At 40.9% G+C, this 21,005-nt stretch overlaps 2 protein-coding genes across 5 annotated transcripts in view; one reads left to right on the top strand and one right to left on the bottom strand.

Moving 5' to 3' along the window:
• The window catches only part of KBTBD3 (kelch repeat and BTB domain containing 3), a 31,969-nt gene extending 31,696 nt beyond the window's left edge, over window positions 1–273 (bottom strand). For 2 of the 4 annotated variants that reach the window (XM_038536327.1, XM_038536328.1), the window contains exon 1: window positions 93–273. The gene's annotated coding sequence lies outside the window, so the exon portion shown is untranslated. The remainder of the gene's footprint in view (window positions 1–92) is intronic. The other 2 variants (XM_038536329.1, XM_038536324.1) reach the window with 1 other exon arrangement.
• Window positions 274–435: 162 nt separating this feature from the next.
• Window positions 436–20,983, top strand: AASDHPPT (aminoadipate-semialdehyde dehydrogenase-phosphopantetheinyl transferase). The gene is made up of 6 exons (XM_038536323.1): window positions 436–672; window positions 1,690–1,915; window positions 13,125–13,246; window positions 14,096–14,257; window positions 17,007–17,078; window positions 18,849–20,983. The coding sequence occupies exons 1-6, from the start codon at window positions 529–531 to the stop codon at window positions 19,011–19,013; spliced, it is 891 nt and encodes a 296-aa protein (XP_038392251.1). The 5' UTR covers window positions 436–528; the 3' UTR covers window positions 19,014–20,983.
• Window positions 20,984–21,005: the final 22 nt, after the last annotated feature.

Here is a 21,005-nt window from a genome sequence, read left to right as displayed (position 1 = left end):
AGCCGCAGCCCCGGGGGTCCCCTCCTCCGCGGGCCCCCCAGCAACCAGGCGCGGCCGCCCCACTCCTCCCTCGGACCCCGGAGCTCACCCACCTGCAACTGCAGTCTCCGAAGTCTCCACCCTAGGCTCGCGGCCTCCGCAGGCCCCACTGCGATTGGCCCGAACCGCTGTCCCGTCAGCGTTTCTTCGAGTGTAACTGGCGTAACTCCGGAGCTCTCGGCCTTGGTCCCGCCCCCCGCCCGCTCGGGCCCCGCCCCCGTGACGTCACGCGCTGCCGCAGAGCGCCGAGCGCAGAGGCGGCCTCCGTCTCCGCCCCTAGCGGCTCGCTCCTAGGAACGCGGGCGGCGCGGGAGCGCGAGCGCGCCGGGTGGGCCGGCGTCACGCACGTCGCCGTCTGCCCCGCGCCCCGCCCCGACGCCGCGAGGGGGCGGGGTCACGCCGGCGTCCGCGCCATCGGCGAGGGGGAGGCGGCGAGGTCCTCTGTCGGCCGTGGTGTGACCCGCGCCGCGGTCCCGCTCGGTGCCGGCCATGGAGGGCGTGCGCTGGGCCTTTTCGTGCGGCACCTGGCTGCCGAGCCGCGCAGAGTGGCTGCTGGCCGTGCGCTCCATCCAGCCCGAGGAGAAGGAGCGCATTGGCCAGTTCGTCTTTGCCCGGGACGCCAAGGCAGCCATGGTACTGGAGCGGAGGGGTGCGGAGGGCCGGGGCCGGGGCCGGGGCCGGGGTCGCGGCCGGGGTGGGGGCGGGGGTGGGGGTGGCGGGCGGGCCCCCTGCGGCGCCCTTTGTGCGGCGAGGCGGGCCGGCGGGCCCTGGGGGCGGAGCGGCGCCTGACGGGGCCCGGGGGCGGAGGGGGGGCTGGGGTCGCTGGGAGAGGCCTCCGCCGGCCCCTGAGCACCGGGGAAGCCCACTGGGGAAGGCGGGCCTACAGTGGAAGGGAGAAATACTTGAAGGATCTTTTACAAAAGATCATGGGCTTTGCCATTTCATACCCTTGGGCATGTTTGTGTAATGTTTTGGTGACAATGGAAGGAGTCCACGTGAAACGAGTCACGCGTTGCTAATGACTGATGCTGAGTGATGGGTATATGGGATCTAGAAATGATCGGACATGTGCACAGAGATGTGGGTACAACAGGGCTGTTCTCTGACATTTCTTAAAATAGCTAAACTAGAGCCAGCCTAAATATTCGGTGATAGGGGAATCGCCCATCAGGAGGAGCATCTTGATATTATGAAATAGTATGCTACAGTTCAAAGGGCACCCACCAGACCCACATGTACAGACATAAAATAATCCCCAACACTTTTATGAAGCTTAGGCGTGGTGCAGTACTCCATGTAGTAGGATCTCGGGTATGTATCTACGTGGGAAAAAGAAGCATTTCTAAATAAACACATATTTAGATGCTTGAAGAAAAGACCAGAAGGATGCAGAATTGTTAACGTTGGTGACTTGTCGAGAGGAGGAAATTGCCAGAGGGGACTTGAACTGTTTCTTCTACCTTCTTAAAGCATTACTTAAATCTTAGTGCAGCGTGTTTAGTAGTGCTTCTGTACTTTTAAACACTTAAAAATGATTTTTTTTTTTTTTTTTTTAGAAACCACAAAAATAGACTTTGTGTATTACAGGCAGGGTACCTGAATCTTGAGTAGACACCTCAATCCATACCACATGTTTTACTTACTCAACAGGCTGGTCGTCTGATGATAAGGAAATTAGTTGCAGAGAAATTGAATATCCCTTGGAATAATATTCGTTTGCAAAGAACTGCAAAGGGAAAACCAGTTCTTGCAAAAGACTCCTTGAATCCCTACCCCAATTTCAACTTTAACGTCTCTCATCAAGGGGACTATGCTGTGCTTGCTGCGGAGCCTGAGCTACAAGTTGGAATTGATGTAATGAAGACTAGTTTTCCAGGTAATGTGGCATTTCTGCAGCACTAGAGTCACCACGTGTCTTGTTTTCTCAGTTCTTATCTGTTCAGAAATCTCAGGCCAGGAGGTGTATTCTAGATGCTTAAACTTTGGAAATATGTGTTCCGTACTCAAGTGGTATATCTGAGAGCGTATAAGGGAAAAAGAGTATATTTCCCTTTTTCCTTGAATATTAGCATTCTTCTATGTAAGGGAAAGATTCTCCATGACTGAGGATGCCTGTAACACTTTGCCTAGAAGCAGAGTGAAAATACAAAGGTTTTCTGTTTGGAGTATAATATAAGACTAAATTTGAGACTCTTTTCCAAGTTTGTTAAATTTTGTAAAGAACAGTTTTTAAATAGCTGTCTGCCTTTTATTTAAATAATAGATGTTAAAACTGAAGTTGAGGAACAGTCAATTTTGAAGAGCATTCTATTCAGAAAACAATAATTATTTTGTAAGAACTCAAGTATTTTCCGAAATTTATCAGTAAGTTGTAGTTTTGCTTAAAAAATCTCAGTGGTTAAAAAAAAAAAAAAAAAAAATCTCAGTGATAAAGTATATTTTAGTCCTTAGGTAGAGATAACCTGTATTTATACTATATCTAAATACAGTTCTTTGTGGCACGTTTACATTAATGAGAATGAAGAGCGAGCAATTAGTGAAATAATTAAGTTGCTTTAGAAATTTGTAGTTGGTGGCCTTAGGAACTGTTGACATTGATTGTGGGGTTGAGTGTACCCAGGCAGTTTTACTACAGCGCAGCTTCTTTTCACTGCTCTTTAGTTTTCATCATCTTACACATGTAGTGAGCACTTTCTTTGTGCTAGCACGTTTTACCAAGTGCTGTACATATATTGTCCAGTTCCATTTCCCGGCCACCCCAGGATGAATGTGCTAGTGTTTGTGTAAGGAGGTCCCGAACAGGCTGAGAAGAGAACCAGCATCCTCCTAATAATTTCAGAGGGTGACTTCTGCATCTCCAGTCTGTCTTCACCACAGAACCTTTTCTTCTGTTGTTCTTAGTCTGGAGTCTGAAAGGTCTATGTTAACCTCACCCCCTCCCCAGTTTCTACAGAGATCACTTAGGACTGACTGTCCATCAACACTGGTTTACTGTAGGGAAGTCTTTGTGAAACCTCTGTGGTGGCTAAGGTCTTCAGTTCTAGGCTTTCCTAAAATAAATTTCCTTCATTCCAGTAACCTGTCTCAGCTTGTAATTACGTGTCGGGATATTTAACTGTCTTTCCTGTGGTCTTTAGAAGCCACACAAGAGCAGGAACTGTGAGCTACTTCGAGGTTGCCATCCCATGTCTTAGCCCCCCCACCCCATCCCCAGTGGAGTTGGTAACTTTGTCCACTGAATATTTGTCAGATGGATGAAGCTATGCTCTCTGCTGCTACCATGAGGCTTCAGACTATGGGTGTGAGTCTCCTCACTGCTGCTGTCATGGATTCACCACCACTTCATGTTTTTCTGACCTGCCCATAAACCTTTCCATTAGAGCTCTGTTCTTTGCTCAGGAAATGTTCTTAGTAGTAATGGGGGATTCTTGACCTAAAAATCCCTGGGTAACCATCAAGGTATTTTTTTTAACCTCCTAAAATTGTTCATTACATTTAGTGTCAATATGGACGTGTGTTTTTCTCAGGAGAGAATCTGGTTTTCAGCAGGGTCATAGGAAGCTTATTCAAGGGGTGTCTGGATGGCTCAGTGGGTTAAGCATCTGGCTTCGGCTCAGGTCATGATCCCAGGGTCCTGGGGTCAGGGCCTGCATCGGGCTTCCTGCTCAGCACACAGTCTGCTTCTCTCTCTTCTTTTGCCTGCCTGCCCCCCTGGTTGTGCACTCTGTCTCTCAAATAAATAAATAAAATCTCTCTCTTTTTTTTTTTTTAAGATTTTATTTATTAGAGAGAGAGAGGCGCAGAGACACAGGCAGAGGGAGAAGCAGGCTCCGTGCAGGGAGCCTGACGTGGGACTCGATTCCGGGACTCCAGGATCACGCCCTGGGCTGGAGGCAGCGCTAAACTGCTGAGCCACCCGAGCTGCCCAATAAATAAAATCTTAAAAAAGAAAAGCTTATTCAGAAAAGGTGAGCATGAGAAGGAGCACATATGGTTTCATAGCTTTTATTTTGTCCTTGGTCCAAAAATCAGAATTTATCTGAGAAGCCAGTGGTCCTTGCAGTGCATCAGCACAATTACACAGTGATGCATGGCTTCTCAGGTTGATACCTGCCTTGAAATTAGGCCTGTGAGACAGATTTTATTACTGGCTGGCTTCATGGACTTTGTTGGCTTATGGTCAATACTAGATACACAAGTAGTTACTAATTGAAGCTTTTAATAATTGGTAAGGTAATTGAGCAGAAATTAAAAACTCAGTTTACTATTAATTATATTTATTAGAGCTCTCCTCATGCACACCTTTTTTTGGCTGATCTTATTTGGCTAATCACTGTGTCCAGGCCTTTTTACTATACTTTCTTTCATTGCCAAAGTGCTGTTGATACATCTCTTCACATGGGGGAAGAGATATTTTCCAGTTGTCACTAGTGTTGTGATTGTCACTCATTTCTGAAGTAGGAATGCACAGTTTCATCACTGACTTCGCTGGAGATTTCTTTTGAATTGCCCTGCTTATCCGCATAAGTGAGGGGAGTTGCCTGGTGAGGGAGGATACAAGTTTATACTTTGTGTCGGGCAGCATTTATTAGATTGTCCACTCAGGATGAAGTCAGCGTTTGGGGTATCTCTAGGGCATGAAAGACTAGCTTTCCTATTGTTTCTTTTCCTTTTGTCGACAGGTGAGCATTGTGTAAGGACAGAGTCTTTCCTTCAAGGTAGCCATTTCTGCCTGGTGCAGATCATTGCCCCTGCTCTCCTGGTTTTGCTGATAGTGCTGTGGCGGACGGTAGGGAGAAAACTTGATGGATCTGAGGAGCTGCAGGGGTTCTTCTTCTAGTCAGATCCCCACAGGTGGGGAGATGGTTACACCTACAACTTTATTCTCTGCTAATGGAGAAAAGGACTTTACACAAAAGTAACTCGTGCATGGTTGGCACTCAGTAAACATCTATTAAATGGATGTCCAGAGAAGATGGATTATAAGATCTTGGGGACCCGAGTATAAAGCAAGGATCAGTGCAGTACCTTTTTAGTCTAGTTAAGGGACTTAACTTTTTGTAGAGGTGATTTTGTTAAACATCATTATAATTTGCTATTCTCAATTGGGAAATTGTCTTTTCCTTCATTTTCTAATTTTTATCCAACATCAAAGACTTTTGTAGTTATAAAAGAAAACATAGTTTTATAAATTGTTTAGTTTTATTCCCATATTTATAAAATAAGGTAAGATAGATTATAAAAATTATGATTGAAATTTGGGAAAAGACCAAAATTTCTCCATGATTTTACATTTTCAGGTTTCCATTTTTATTAAAAATATTGCTGGATATTAATTGGCAGGACAGAATGACTTGGTATTTTGAGATTTAATACTAATTTAATAGTTTCGAAATGACTGTCAGAGAACTGTTTTGGAACAGCTGCTTCATGAATGAAGTACAGTAAGTATAAAGAGGTGGTACTAGAAGGTTGGGAAGGTGGGAGAGTGTACTCGTCTCCTTCCATCGCACCATCCCTGTGTTACTGCAGTCCCTTCCTCATTGGTTCCCCTTTTGTCCCTACCCAGGTAGTACATTTCTCTGTGCACAGGAGACTGATCTTCAAAAACAGCTACAGTAGTTTTCTCAGAACTCTTGGGTTGGTTCTTAATAAAATCTAAGCCCCTTGATGTGACCTATGTCTTCCCATTTCTGGCTGCTCTCCATGCCCACTGCCGGTTGTTCACACTCATCTTGTGTTACCTTGAGCGTAGCCCACTTCTCCATGTCCATAGCCCTTCCTTCTGCCTGTTCCCTCCCCTCTTCTTGAGTACCTCCTTAGAAAACAGTCTCCTGACCTCATGATCTTTTCCTCAGGGCCCTTGTCATCTGCGATGATAACTTAGTTATTGGAGAAGGTCAGAGGCCATGGCTTGTTTTGTTTTTGCCGCAGTATACCTGGTACTTAGCAGGTGCTCCATAAATATTTATCACGTACAGATAATCTAGGTTTACTGAAAGCATTTGTTGAGAAATGAAAAAAATGAGTACACAACCACAATGGAAGATGTTTTTCATCTAAGATTCTAGTTGGAATATTAACTGGTCTTATCAGTGAGTTACGATTGCAAATAGTTCTTCCTCTGGGTCTTCCCCATCCATTTTTCTGCCCAGCTGCTATCTTCTTCACCTCCACTCTTCTCGGGTTCAGCTCTCACTCTTGTCGCTGGTATGGTCTGTTCTGCTCTCCCTCCAGTGGAGACTGGTCTGCATTCTCCCAGACATGTGTTCTGCAGGACGTGCTGAAAGCATTTTTCTTTTTTTTTTTTTTTAAGCTTGGAGACATATTGCCTGCAAGTCGCTTAAATAAGTCCTACTTCCTTTTATACTCTGAACTCCTTACTGGAAAGCCAGGCCTTCACTGCAGAAAGGTTTCTCCCTTCCCAGTTATGGGATGGGTCTTCACTACACAGAGGATTTGAGTGAGGTTCGCAGTGTAGAACTAGTGTTTACTCAGCATTTCCTGTTTGTCACACTGTTAGAGCCTCATATGCGTTATCTTCATCTGCTTAAGCCTACCATGTAGGTATTATTTTTATTTTATAGAATAGAATGAGACAGGGGCCTGGGTGCCTCGGTCGGTTAAGCTGCCAAATCTTGATTTCTGCTCAGGTCATGATCTCAGTATTGTGAGATCAAACCCCACATTGGTCTCTGAACTTAGTGGGGAGTCTGCAGGAGATTCTCTTCCCTCTGCCCCCCTGCTTGTGCATGTGCTCACACACTTTCTCTCAAATGAATAAGTAAATCTTTAAAAAAAAAAATAGAATGAGACTCTGGCCTAAAGTGACAGCTCAGAAGTAGAGGATCACTGGATTTGTACCCATGATACAAAGACCACATATTTATTCACTGCACTCTGATATATGGCTTCTCAGTACTAGATTTTATTGGTACCTGTTTAAGGATTTGCAAGTACAAAAATACATGAAAAATTCTATGGAAGTGGGTTAAATGAATTTAAAGTTCTTCTGGAGGAACTGTGTCTTAAGAGTATGAAAAATACAGCGAAGGGGGCTGGCTTTACCATTCTCTGCAAGTATGTTAGGCATTTTAATTAGGCATTGTAGACAAAGCACAGTGTTAGGAAAAGTATACACAACGAAGAGAGTTAAGAGTTAGAGCCCAGTATTTATATAAACCAGTTCAGTGGATAATGATCATTTATTAAATGGTACATTACTTTAATCACTAGAGTAATAACTTAATGACTCTTTGAATTTTTTTGTATAAACTACTTATCATTACTTTCTAATCATTGTATAAAAGATCTTTGTATATTATGGATATTAACAGTTTGACCAAATTTGTTGGATTTTTTTTCCCATTCTATTATACGTTTATCTTTTAAATTTAGTTATATTTTTGGCCATGTGAATTTTATTTTTTAATTAAATACATCTATCTTTTCCTTGATAAATTCTGGATTCTGTTTTCTTTGGAGAAAATGTTTAAATTGATGAGTCTATTAGATTTTGTTCTAAAATTGTAACTTTATTTTCACACTTAAATCTTTCATTCCTCTAGATTTGTGTGTGTATTTTGTTTTCTGTCCTAATGGTGAACAATTCCACCACCACCAGCACTGGGTAGATAAGGCATAAACCTGGGAAGTGCCTAGAATTAATTATTAATTACCTAATAAACGTTCGCTCTAAGACACTTGTGCTGGTTGTTGTTAAATGTATAGAATGGTGGTCAGGATGCTTCTTAAAAATGCAGATTTCTTGAAACCACCCCACACCTGCTGGGACAGAATTTCTGAGACTGCAGCCAGGATTCTGTATTTAAACATTAAACAGTTTGTCAGGTGAGAGTGGTGGACAAATTAATGTTTGGGAAACACTGTGTTAGATATAATTTACAGAGCCAACAAGGAGAAAGACCCTAACACATCCACTTTTCTTAATGACTGAACTCACTAGAAAGCCATCAGATCCTGTCTTACACTGTACAGCAGGATTAGAGCTAGGTTTTCATAACAATGACTAGTGCACAGTGGAAGTGTCTACTTTGTTAGACTTCTGGAGCGAGGATTCCTGTGAAGCTTAGAAAGGTGAGAAGAAACCCCAAAGTTAGCAGATGTGATTGATCTCACATTAAGTCTTCTCTCTCACAAGGGACATTTGTAGCAAGCATGGTGGACAGAGGTTAATACTGTTACTCTATAAAATGCTTGTAAGTATTGATGGGAAAAGCACTTGGGACTCACTTGGTGAATGGACCAGGGACTTGGTTCACGGCAGCAGGAGCTTCAACGACAAGGTCAGAGCGTCAGTCTGCGGGGAGCTGAATAGTTCTGGGCACGTGACGTGTGCTCCTTAGTTCTGCAGCTTTAGAAACCCCACAGAGATGTTAAGTAAACACCAGCACAGAGGGATGGAGCCTGGATATACACATTTATCTTCTGGACTGGCACTGAAGCTCTGAAGAGCGGAGGAGTGTATGTGCACGCGCAAGGTAGGGTGTGAGCACGTGCATCCATTCCCAGGGCTCCTGGCAGAGCACTACAGACTCCAGTGTCTTAAAACAACAGAAATTTCTCATGCTCTGAAAGCTACAGGTCAGTCAGCGTGTTGACGAGGCCATGCTCCCTCTCATCGTCTCCTCTATTCCGGGAAGTACCCTTTGTGGCCTCTTTCTGATCCCCTGGCAGTGGTTGGCAGTCCTTGGCTTGTAGCTGCATCACTCTGGCTTTACCTTTTTTCTTGTATTTTCTCTGTGTGCTTTGTGCTTCTCCTTAGGAGGACACCAGTCATTGGCCATAGAGCCTCCTCCAGTGTGACTCATCTAGACTTGATTACATTTGCACGCTGCACATTTCCTAGGTTCTGGGTGGGCCGGGATTTCGGGAGGCACTGTTCAGTACAGTCCATCCTCTGCCTACCCTGTCCCCATTTCTATCCTTCCCATATACAAAACGAATTAATCCCTTCCCCGCCTCTCCAAGTCCTGCCCTATTCCAGCATAGAATTCCAAAATTTCTTCTGAGTATCATCAACTCAGAAAGTTCCCAATCTCATCCTGTGAATGGTCTAACTCAGGGAGAGGTGAGGCTGACTAGGCTCCCCACTGAGGCAGAATTTCCCCTTCCTTCAGTTAACCTGTTAAACCAGAAAACAAACCAGCTCCTCGTGTAACACCCTTGAACTGGCATAGGATAGACATTCCCATTTCAAAAGGGAGAAGTTGGAAGAAAAAAGGGAAAACATGGGTCCCACACAAGTTTGAAGTCCAGCAGGGCAAATTACCTAAGATTTCAAGGCCTGAGAATAGTCCTGGGTGTCTACACCCTGCCTTCAGGGTCCTTCCGTTTCCTTGAAGGACAACACGTTGACAGCTGAGGAGTCCTGTCCTCGCTCTGTAGGCCCATGTGTTGACATGTGTATGTTGAGAAGTGAGCATTTATGTAAACATGAAGAGCAGCTCGCGCTCAGGACGGCCCGTGTGTGGGGTTCCCAGCCTAGGTCGTGCACTTCTGTCAGTGTGCTGAGGGCCTGCAGAGCTGCTTTGTTGGGAGGGTCCTAGAGGCTTTGTGCATTCACTGGTGAAGCCCACTGTGAGTAGCTGAGACAAGTTTGCTTTATTTGGGGTTTGTATCTGGATAAATTCTCAAGTGAGCTGGTAAATCTTAGGTTATTGTGTACATACTAAATTTTGGAAATCTGTCCCTTCCCATAGAAGTGGGGATGTATGTAATCCAGTATTTAGAAAATGACACTACTAGAATTTCTAATATGACTTCCTGTCAAAAGTTCAATGTTGTTATTTTGAAGTGCGTTCAATGGACATTGCTCAGCCCCCCCCCCTAAAATCACGGATCCTTTTTCTTTAAGGAAGAAAGGTGAACTGCACCTGCAATGTTGGTATAGATACACATGGTGACTTTGTTTGGAGGCCGGATTGATGCAGGTGGGCTTTGAGGTTCTTGCATTAGTAGGATTTTTTTTTTTTTTCCCAGAGGCTTGCAGTAGCAGCTAGAGGCATTTACTGTAAGTTATTTCGTTGTGGGTCATTACTATATGTTTCATGAACTTCCCAGTTGCTCTGTGGTCATGATTAGTTGATCATTGTGGACACTTAGTTAATATATACTGCTTTTCCTAAAGATTAAGCTATGGGGGGGTGGAGGGGGAGGGACCTTGTTTCTGTAAACTTGGTTAGTCTAGAATGATAGAAGTTTTGAGTCATTTTATCTTTCTCACTATATATTGTTAGTTCTCAAACATATAGTAGGATGATTAAATCAAAGACTGTATTAGGATTTTCCAGATCATATGGCTGATAATTGTGCTTACTTCAGATAGTTTGAGGGACAGATGTGTTCTGGTATTTCCTAGTGGTATTTTTTTTCCTTTAAGTTCTAGTGTCCTAGATACAAACTGTATCTAACAGACTTCATCCACTGTGTATTTCCACTGTGGTGCCACACTGTGGCGCTGTCGTGCTTTGGCTGAATAGTCACAAACTCCTTTCTGTCAAATCTCTTATTTTGAGGAATGCATAAGATGCTCTCAAAGTATATGAAAACACACTCATTGGATACTGTTTTAGCTGTGTATAATCAGTTTGTGATTGCTTTCAGTGATTGTGCTAGATTGCTTTTTATGTTAATCAGTTACTTTTTTATTAGCATGCATATTTAAATTTTTTTCCTTGATTGCCCCATTTTATTTAAAAAATCAGAGGGCTTTTTGAAGGTTATGAAGAAGCCAACAAAATGAGACTATACATGACAATAGGCATGTATTTTTTAAGTATGGCTTTTTGGGTAGTGTTCTATTGAAGCTACAGTTTACTAAAAATATGCAATACTGTCTTCCAAATCCAAGGTAACTTTTTCACCATTGTTACTGTTCTGTGCCAGAATCTGTTCAAGAGGAAAAAGTTTATGATTTCTGTAGATACGGTCCTCCCAGGACTTGAAGTCTGCAGGTTTACTTTTGTCACTTTTGCAAGCCTGCTGTCTTTGGTGTGTTTTCTCAAGCCAGCATGTGCTAGTTTGCTTGCTTTTTGTTAAAAGTTTTAATCAGGGGAATAAAGGAAGGTATTGGGGAGGAAGAGGTCCATGGCTTGAGGAAGAATCCCTTACCCCAGGACTCCAAGATCATTTTAGTATTTCAGTGCTGTTACGTGAAATGACTTTATAGCTTTACTGGACTACTTTCAGGAAATACTAGTCTTTTAACAATATGAGTAGATACAAACAGCAAATATTAGTTGAATTCATAGAATATATTGAAATGTATTCTTGAGAAGAATGAAGTACCAGGGAGCAGAAAGATCAATTAAATGAGCTCGATGAACCTGAAAGTAAATGAGAGTGTTTGTCTTGATCTGTAAGGGACCACATATCACTCATTGTAGGGTCATCAGAAATATTTCCTGGCTAAACAAGAAGAGACTCTTGACTCTGTTAAAGTGGGAATGGTAGGGGAATCATGAACAGTTGTGTGGAAGGACCTGACTTTTAATATTTTCAATAAATAATTGAAATAAATAACATTTAAGTATTCAATAAATAAATTTAATATTTATTGACAGTACTTTGGGAATAGTACTTGGTTCCTGTAGGAGAAATCGTAAACTGTCTTTGGAGATGAGAACCAGCTCTGTTCTGCTCATCATGATATCCCTAGCGTCTAGCACTTGGGTGTTTTCAGAGTGAATGATCATCATAGGAGCCCTAATTGTTGAATCCTTGTGGGGTGAGTGGGCGATAAAGTGCCAATAAAACATTAAGTAGAGGGATTTGGCATCTTTTTTCTCCAGAGAAGCTTCTAATGCCCATATTACAATGTGGTGGAGGCTGTCACATCAAGCGTTGTAATCGATCAGTTGGAGCGTCAGATTTTAGAGCTAGGTATTTCGGAAATGGTAGACAAACTGTGTTAACACAGTCTGCAGAAGGAATACCTTAGGAGATTGTCTTCCTGGAAAATAATGTGATCGTGAGTGAAGGACCTAGGACAGTAGGGCATTAGGAAGTAACTTAACCACATAATAGTTAAGTTCATTTATTCATATAGTAAACATTTGCGATTCATCTCCCTTGGGCTATGGAGGCTGATGGTGTGTGAGGCCAGGAACCAGGACTAATCAGTTTGTAACTGTTTTAGGCATGTTTGTGTAACATTCATACATAATCTGCATATTTGTAGAGTAAATAAATGAATAACAGTAGAAATGTCTTTCTCAGTGGTAAAGATAGAAAAACTACATAGTTCTATTTTGGAAAAATGTAATACGAAAAGCATATCTTGTAATTTTAGTTTGCATCTTAGCTCTTAATTCTGAGAATTGGATCTTTGAGTTCTTTTGTTATTTCTGTTTAGAATGCTCTGTAATACTTGGTCTACATAGAACTGGGTGTCATTATTTTTAAAATGAGCTTATTTCACGGGAGCATCCCCAAAAAGACAAAATAAAAGCTGTTTTTATTTGGAGATGTCAAATTAGAAAACATGTTGAGAGACCATTATTTTGAAGGAAATAAGCATATGTTAATTTTCCAAAGTGGTGACTTAGAATAAAAACAAAAGAATAATCTTCAGCTTTTTTTTTTAACCTGTTCTCAGAAACTTATAATAAAGAAATTGCTGTTTTTCTTTTTTTCTTTTCAATACCAAAGTAAAAGTGTAAGCCCCAAAGGATATCTATTTTAAGAGTGTTTGTTGTGGATTTCTGAAACTCTACCACATATAGGAAGTTTTCTCTTAGTTACATAGAATTTATACCACATTTGGTTGCTAAATTGTATCAGATTTTTGGAAGGTATCTGTTGATATAACCGTGTGTGGGTTTTTTTCCTTAATTATTTAATAAGCTGCAGAATTTCACAGCTTCTATTGTGCTCCTTTTTCTGGGCTACCTGCTGTTGGTCACTGTGTATTATTTTAATTCCCAGCTTTGATTTGCTGACATTTTGTTAAGGATTATTGTGATTATATTCAAAAGTAAGGTTGGCTTGTAGCTTTTACTCTACTCTTAACAGTTCTGGTGATAGAATAGCTATTTTTAATTCTGTATTTCCTCAATCGGCAGGTCGTGGTTCAATTCCAGAATTCTTCCATATTATGAAAAGAAAGTTTACCAATAAAGAATGGGAAACAATCAGAAGCTTTAAGGATGAATGGACTCAACTGGATATGTTTTACAGGAATTGGGTATAATTTCTTTCAAATTTTGAGAGTAAAAGTCTATGGTGATCCATTACCTTCACTAAAAATGGGAGCAAAAGTCCTTTGGTCACCCAGTAGTTCCTAGAGTGTTTGAAGTAAATGGCTGATTACTTGAGAGCTTAATGATTTTTGTGCATCGTTGTTATGTCATAATGCCATTTAAGAAAATCAAACGTATAATCAGTGTTCAGTTAGAAAATACTTGGCTAAAGCTAAAGCAAGATCTTTTATTTATCACTGTTTACAAATAATGGTTAATGTTTTTGTTTTCAAAGGAACTCCTGTACATGACGCCCAATTTAACAAACACTAATATAATGTTTACTGCATGCCAGGAGACATGTGCTTTTCATAAGTTAAGCAATTAACTATCATGACAGTGCTGTAAGGAGGTCTGGTTAGGATCATGTTACATGTGACACAATGGAGGCACCAGGAGATTAAATGATTGACCTTAACATTGCACATCTGGCTTTACTCTGTGCTACTATAAGCATAAAAATAGTAATAGTTTTTTTAAGATTTTATTTATTTGAGAGAGAGAGTGCATGCATGAGAGAGAACATGAGCAGGGGGAGGGGCAGAGGGAGAGGGAGAGACCAGACTCCCTACTGAGCAGGGAGCCCAACACCACATGAGGGGCTTCACCGGGGACTCCGGGATCATGATCTGAGCTGAGAGCAGTCATTAACTGACTAACCCTTCCGGGCACCCCAAAAATAATATATAGCTCTAATGTAGCACAGAATTAAAGATCCAGTTGCTTTGGGCCTGTTTATGGAAAGTTTCACCTGCTGAATGCTCTAACAAGAGAAAAAAAAATCTCTATTTTAGGCACTGAAAGAAAGCTTCATAAAAGCCATTGGTGTTGGACTAGGCTTTGAATTGCAAAGGCTTGAATTTGATATATCCCCATTAAATCTGGATATCGGCCAAGTTTATAAGGAAACACGTTTGTTCCTGGATGGGGAAGAAGAAAAAGAATGGGCATTTGAAGTAAGAAATTTATCACATTTATTATAAGAATTTGCTTATTTTGTGCAAATCTGATATTTGTTTGGGGAGGCTGGTGGTTGAAACTAGGTACAACTGGAATCCACTGTGGGTGCTTGGAAGGTGAGATTGGGGATACTGTGAAAGCATGTAACTTTAAGCTGATCCTTGAAAGAGAAGTCTTAGTGAGTTAAGTCATATGGGAAGGGAAAAGTGGCCCTGGCATAGAAAGTGCTTTTTTTTGTATGAATAGCCAAAGGAAGCCACTTTGTACCATGAGGAGGGGATTTGAGAGAGAGTCCAGGTTAGACTACTAAGATCATGTAAGCATTATTGGCCGGGTTAAAGATTTTGTCTCTTTCTATATTTGGTTTCTGTCACTAGCAGTTCTTGGTTGCTAGAGGGAGAAACCCACCACAACTCATTTAAGCCAAAAATACAGTATTATAGGCTGTTAGAGTGATTCATATAACCAGGCCTAGAAATAGCTGAAATTCGGAACTAGAAAACTCAGAAATCTCTTATCTTTTACTTTTTACTTTCAATATGACCTGGCTCAGTTTCTTAGAGACCGAAAATTCTAGCTTGGACATGATCAAGAATAAGAATCCATTACTTATTGTAACAGATGCAAAGGACTTTCTACTGAATATTGTATCTCACACCTGGAAAAATAATGCCTTAAAAAAAATATGAAATCTTACGTCAAGAGGAATGTCATCTTTTATAGGATCTCTGTTTCTCTAACAGTTGCTGAGGAAGTTCACCACCAAGGCGTTCCAAATAATGAGGCTGGATGAAATAGAAATTATTTACATTGAAAGGAAAGTGGTTAAAGAAGTAGATATGTGTTAATATTTAGGACAGATACACTTTTCAGTACTTTGCCATTGGAAAAAAATTATAAAATTTGAATGTCTTAAGTTAGTTTTGTCTTTGTTTGTAAGATAGGCTGCATATGAAAATAACATGCAATCACTGAAGCAGGTTAATCTTTGTAATTTAATGCTAAACTATCTCCTAAAAAGGTAAAATGTTCTTGTTCCCTTTTGGTTTGTTGGAGATTATAGGGAACTTCTGGTATTCACAGTAATTTTATGGATAAAATGTATAAGCTTAGGAAAGTCTTGAAAATTTATAAAGTCTTGGAAGTTAAATCTTAAATTTAGTAGCCCTGAATGAACAATCATTTCAGTAGGTAGTTAAGTTGTTGGTTTCATTTTTTGTTTCAACTAATATTTATTATATGTATTGTCCTCGGCAGAAAGGACTTAGGACAGAGTGCCTCATCTCCTAGAGCTTCCATTCCATAGAGGTCTGTTGAGTATGAAGTGTTGTAACTGAGTCATTCATGTAAAGTGGTTTCTTTCCATTTGCTGTGTCACATTTCCTATTTACATGATGCTGATGAGGTCTGAGTAGATATGATGAAGCTTTATTTTGAGTCATTCTCTCTGAATTGTGGCTTTTAATGAGCTATGTGGGTAGGCTGAGCAGGGTGTCCTGGCATTTCATGGACGAGTGGAATGAAAACTAGTAGTTGTTCAGTTAACTTGGGATACTCCCCTTAGATACAGACACCACAGAATTCATGATATAAGTGGTTTTGTAAAAGTGGTTACAGCCTAAACATGTCTGTGTTACAATGTGTGCATTATCAGTATATTCAGTATGAAGAATGGAAGACCACAAAAAGGGTAATTTTGTTTATAGTAATAAATATCGTGAGCTTGCTCTAGTCAAAGTGAAAATACATTTGGCCTGTTAAATCTTCTGACACTTAGCTAGTTACGATTTTTCTTTTTTAATTTGGATATCTTAAGGTGGGAAGATATGAAGAGGATACTGTTTCTGAGTAGTTTCCTATTTCAAACTGATATCTTAGGGAGGAATGCTTTACTACGGTGGCTTTTCATTGGAAATTTTAATAGTGTGGGTGGTTTTAATATTTTATAAAGACCTAGAGGTAATGGCCCCAATATGTATTCTAAGTCCCATCCCCATTGTTTCAGACCTAAGGGAAAACAACACTATATGTTCTGTGAGTTTCCGCAGTTTCCATGGGCCGTACATACTCTGTAGTTAATGAAATGCTTATAAGCTAGGGTTGCAGTCTCTTTTTTTTTTTTTTTTTAACGTATAAACTTTTAAGTACGTACAAAATAAATATCACTAGTGAGGGCAGGTGACTCTAAATGTGCCACTAGACAGGACACTCCACCTAGGTTGTTTTCTAGTTGAAAATGCATAATCTAAGTTTAATCATTAAGAAACATCAGACCAAAAATGAGTAATGTTCTATTAATAAAAGAGGGGATAGTGGGGCCTATATTTTTAAATATTATTGTCATAAAAGACATCAAGGCTAGCAAGACAGGACAGCTGGAAGCTAGCTGTATTTGACCCTCAACGGGTTCTGGTACCAAGAAGTGGGAAGGCTGTAAGGGACAGTATTGGATTAATTCACAAAAAGTGGAATACAGGTAGTAGATATAAGTATTCCTTCGATGTAAATTTACTGAAGCTGTTAACTCGTGTGGTTATATAAGAGAATACCTGGAATAGGAAGTACATATTGAAGTATTGACAAGTAAGAGACCATAAGAGACCACGATCTAGGTGACGTAGGTGAGGTGGGACTATGTATGTTTGTGTGTGTATATAGAGATGGAAAGGAGATTTAAAAATATAAACAGAAGTACATCTCAGTTTGCACTTTTAATAATGTTATTAACCATCTTTTATTTCTCAGGAAAGCAAAATAGATGAGCACCATTTTGTTGCAGTGGCTCTTAGAAAACCGGATGGATCTAGACAACAGGGTGTAAGATTTCTCTTACTTGTTACTAAAAAGCATGAATCAATGTTGAGTTTGTTCTTTATTGATGGAAACAATCACTTTGGTTTCTATCAGATTAGAAGTGTTTGTTTAAGATTATAGATTTAGAAGTGTTTTTCATTATCAAATCCTTAAGATCATCTGGAGTTTCACAGATTTTTTTTAAAAGCGTGTTACCTATTTCTTCACAATCCAGAATATTACAAAGGAGAAATTTTGGTAGTATTTTCCTACCACTTATATTTCAGCAGAAGTTCAAGATAACTTCTTTGAAGTTCACAATGTCTTTGTCATCTTCTCAGTGGTTTATTTCCCAGTGAACTGGGGCTGTGTGGGATGTTGAGTAATGGCATTATCTGGCAGGTTGAATGCCTACCCCCTTCATCATAATCTTCCAAATTATTCCCAAGGTTCCAGGCTCAGACGTGTGAGAGACCGTGTGTCGTGTTGTGACAGAACATGGGTCTCTGTTCTTCCCATCAGCCTGTGTTTGCTTTCTTCTGCTCTTAATTGCTATGTGAAGAAATTAAACAAACACCCTTTGGGTCAAGGACCCTCAGCCTCCATATCCATAGTTGTGATTCTGCAGAAGTACTATTTTAAGAATCCTGGTAGTGTTAGGAGACTCGAAGCTGCATGCATGTCTCTGTTTACAGGGAACCCACGTCAGGCACCAGAGCACGACCAGTATGTGTGTGTCATTACCTCCAGCACAGTAACTCTGCACGCACCCTGCTTCTGATAAATCAGAGGATTTAGTCTTCATAGCTTAGCTAAAGGGGCGGCTTGTTAAAGTTGGGCCTCTTAACCTGAAGCTGTTGTGGAGCAGGTTTTCTGTCCTACTGCGAAAGTGTCCTCCTCACACTGCGGGGGTGGGAGGGGGTGTCTGTAGGCTGTCACTTGGGTACTTGCACTGCCTCCTCATGGTCTCCCTGGGGAGAGCCCCTTCAGGCAGCATTGATGTAGTGGGAAAAGGACGGGAGGACTGGCCAGCACACCTGGCTTCCAGCCCACGTCTGCCATTTTAACCTGTGGTGAACTGGCATGGAGTGCTGGATCTTCTTGAGTTTCAGTTTCTCCATCCACAAAATTAAGATGAGGTAAACCCATCAGCATGGTCATGAGTCATAAGTCATATGAAGTGGGTACTGGACCTTGTTATAGCACAGCATGAAATGCAAATACTCCCTCTACCAGAGTAGATCAGGTAGTAAAGAGGGTCTACATTGGGTTGTTGTGAATCTCTATTTGAGAACATGATGCATAGTTTAGATAGAGTGTTGAATGAGTCCTTTCCTGTAGAGGTGCTGCGTCCGCATCTCTCGTTCTTAGGGAACTTTATCACATCTACCCTCCAGAGTGTTCTCAGAACTTTGCATTGTGGCCCTCCTCATCGGAAAAACCTGTTTATTAAAAGTCACATATTAAAAAAAAAAAGTCACATATTTTGTGGATCCTTTTAACTCATCTATCAGTATTTTTGGATGTGTGGCTCAGAAATCTACATTTGAAACAAATACCTTGGGTTATATACCAAAAAAGTTTAAGAATTAGGGTATTTCTTACTTTTCTTACCTTGTTATATTGGCAACACTGACATGAGTGATTAACAGTTCTCTAGAAATTCCACTATGTTTTAGTTTAAAATTACTGACCTCTAATAATTTGGTCTTATTTCTCCTTTTCCTAATAATGAGATTGTAAGATATTAACATGAAGTAAAACAACGAAGTAATCTATTCTTTTCCGTTTTAGGTTCCACCTCAAGATGATTCTAAACCAACTCAGAGGCAGTTTACTATTCTCACCTTTAATGATTTAATATCATCTGCTGTTCCTATGACCCCTGAAGATCCTTCATTTTGGGACTGTTTTTGCTTCACAGAAGAAATTCCAATACGAAATGGTACAAAGTCATGATAGGATTCCCTGAGTAACAAAGGAAAATGAAAACTATTTGTAATCTTCTGTATTCACTAAAAAATAAATGCCTGATAGTATCAAATTTTATTTCAAAAACCAGTTTTTAAAGAACAACTTTTCCTATTAGAAACAGCAAGCTGTCAGTTCAGGATAGCTCACTAGGGATATGTGTTTCCTCTTCTTTTCCCCCAAATTGCACTGGATTGACAAGGAGTAGAAAAGGTAGCAGAATCCTAAAGTGATAAGTGCTTGTTGTAGAAAAGAATAGAAAATACAAATAGGCAAGAAGGAAACATTTAAATTCTTACCTTTCTGCGATCATGATTCCTAAAACCTGAAGTATCTTTCGAGCCCTCCTTCTAGGCAAATAAATCCATATCGGTACACCTTTTTTTTTTTTTTTTTTTTTAATGGAAACATGGTGGTGTATCTTCTTTTTATTGTCTTAACTGCACATCTTCTGGTCATCATCAATAATTTGTGGCATAACCGGCAGGCACTAGAGGCTTCTGCTGTATAGTTCATATCAGGATGCTTTTGACCAGAGGTAATCGTGTCCAAATACAATGAACTTGAGTAGCCAGGAGCACGTCTCACCTGACGTCACACAGTGCAGAGGTGCCCTCGAGGACACTTGCTTGGACCAGAGGTAACCGTGTCCAAATACAATGAACTTGATTGAGTAGCTGGGGGCATGTCTTACCTCCCCTCACACAGTGCAGAGGAGACCTCCAGGACACTTGCTCTGCTTGAGCCTCAGTTTGTTGGTTTTGCCTTCGGCTTCTCTCCCTCATCGTAAGAGCTGCTCTTGTAACTTCAGCTTCAGGCCTTCGTAGATTAGTATCAGGCAGCTGAGGCCTTTCACCTCCCATGTCTCATTGTGTCAGGGAAGAGGGCTTGCCCAAATCCCGGCATTTCCCCTGACTTCCTGTTGATTCAGATCTCTGAGAAAGCTGTCATCCCGTCCCACATTGTGCACCTCTGTGAGAAGTGGACTCTGGGTAAGGGGGAGGCCGAGGGGTGGGGGCAGGGTGGCGAGCAACCGTGGTGTGGTGGTCGGGGGCATTTATCCTGCTGCCTGAGGCCTAAGTCAGGTGTGCTGTGGCCCACAGACTATCTCCGGGTTGGGCTTTCTGTCTGCACTTTAACTACCAGCAGTGGTGCATGGATGATGGTCCTGTAACCACGTTGTGAGTTCCATGCTTATTTGAGGCCGTAAGAAAGCTTCTACAAGTGGCCCACAAGGCTTGAGCATTTTTAGAGCTCTGTGAGTATTGCCAGATGACTCCAGCAAGGCCCCACACCTTATTACATGTCCGGTTGTTGTGTGTGTGACACCCCCCCTCCTGCCCCCTCTCCCATACACATTCTCCCTGGTCAGCTGTAGATACTATCCCTTTTAAAATTTAATCTTTGCCAATATAAGTGAAAAATGGGATCTTATTTTTTTAATTTGTATTTCTTTAATTACAAATGAGATTGATACATTGGTGGTGCTTTGGGCTGTTTTTATTCCTTTCTTATGAACCACTTTTTGTTGTCTTTGTCTGTTTTAATTTAGCAAATAGGACTTAGAGTGGGAACATAATATATAAGATGCCAAGACCATCATGTCAATGGCAAATCTCTCATATGGCTGTAGTGCATGTCTTGGGGAGTTAAAGTCTTGTTACTGTTAAATATCAAGAAGTGAAATAATTTCATTGTTTTGTTACTAAAATTAAAAATTGTGTGTAAATTGTATAAAGTTAGATACTTCGTAAAAGAAAAATTGGAATGTTTTGTAATTTTTTATTTTATTAAGCATGCCCAAATATCCCACGCGTAGTAGATAATGTGTTTTTAAAAGATCAAGTAGCATCTAACACAGGAAACGTTGTTATTCCCAGCATGAATGTAATGGTGATATGAAAATCTGTCATTTGTCTTGTCATGATAATAAAGCTGTTACCTTTAGTGAATTTTTATGAGCCAGGCACTGTGCTAGAT

This window comes from Canis lupus, chromosome 5 (assembly GCF_011100685.1).
Source record: "Canis lupus familiaris isolate Mischka breed German Shepherd chromosome 5, alternate assembly UU_Cfam_GSD_1.0, whole genome shotgun sequence".
In the NCBI taxonomy this organism is placed as follows: Eukaryota; Metazoa; Chordata; class Mammalia; order Carnivora; family Canidae; genus Canis; species Canis lupus.
The sequence above is the reverse complement of the archived record's forward strand: the minus strand, read 5'-3'. Positions and strand labels throughout refer to the sequence as shown.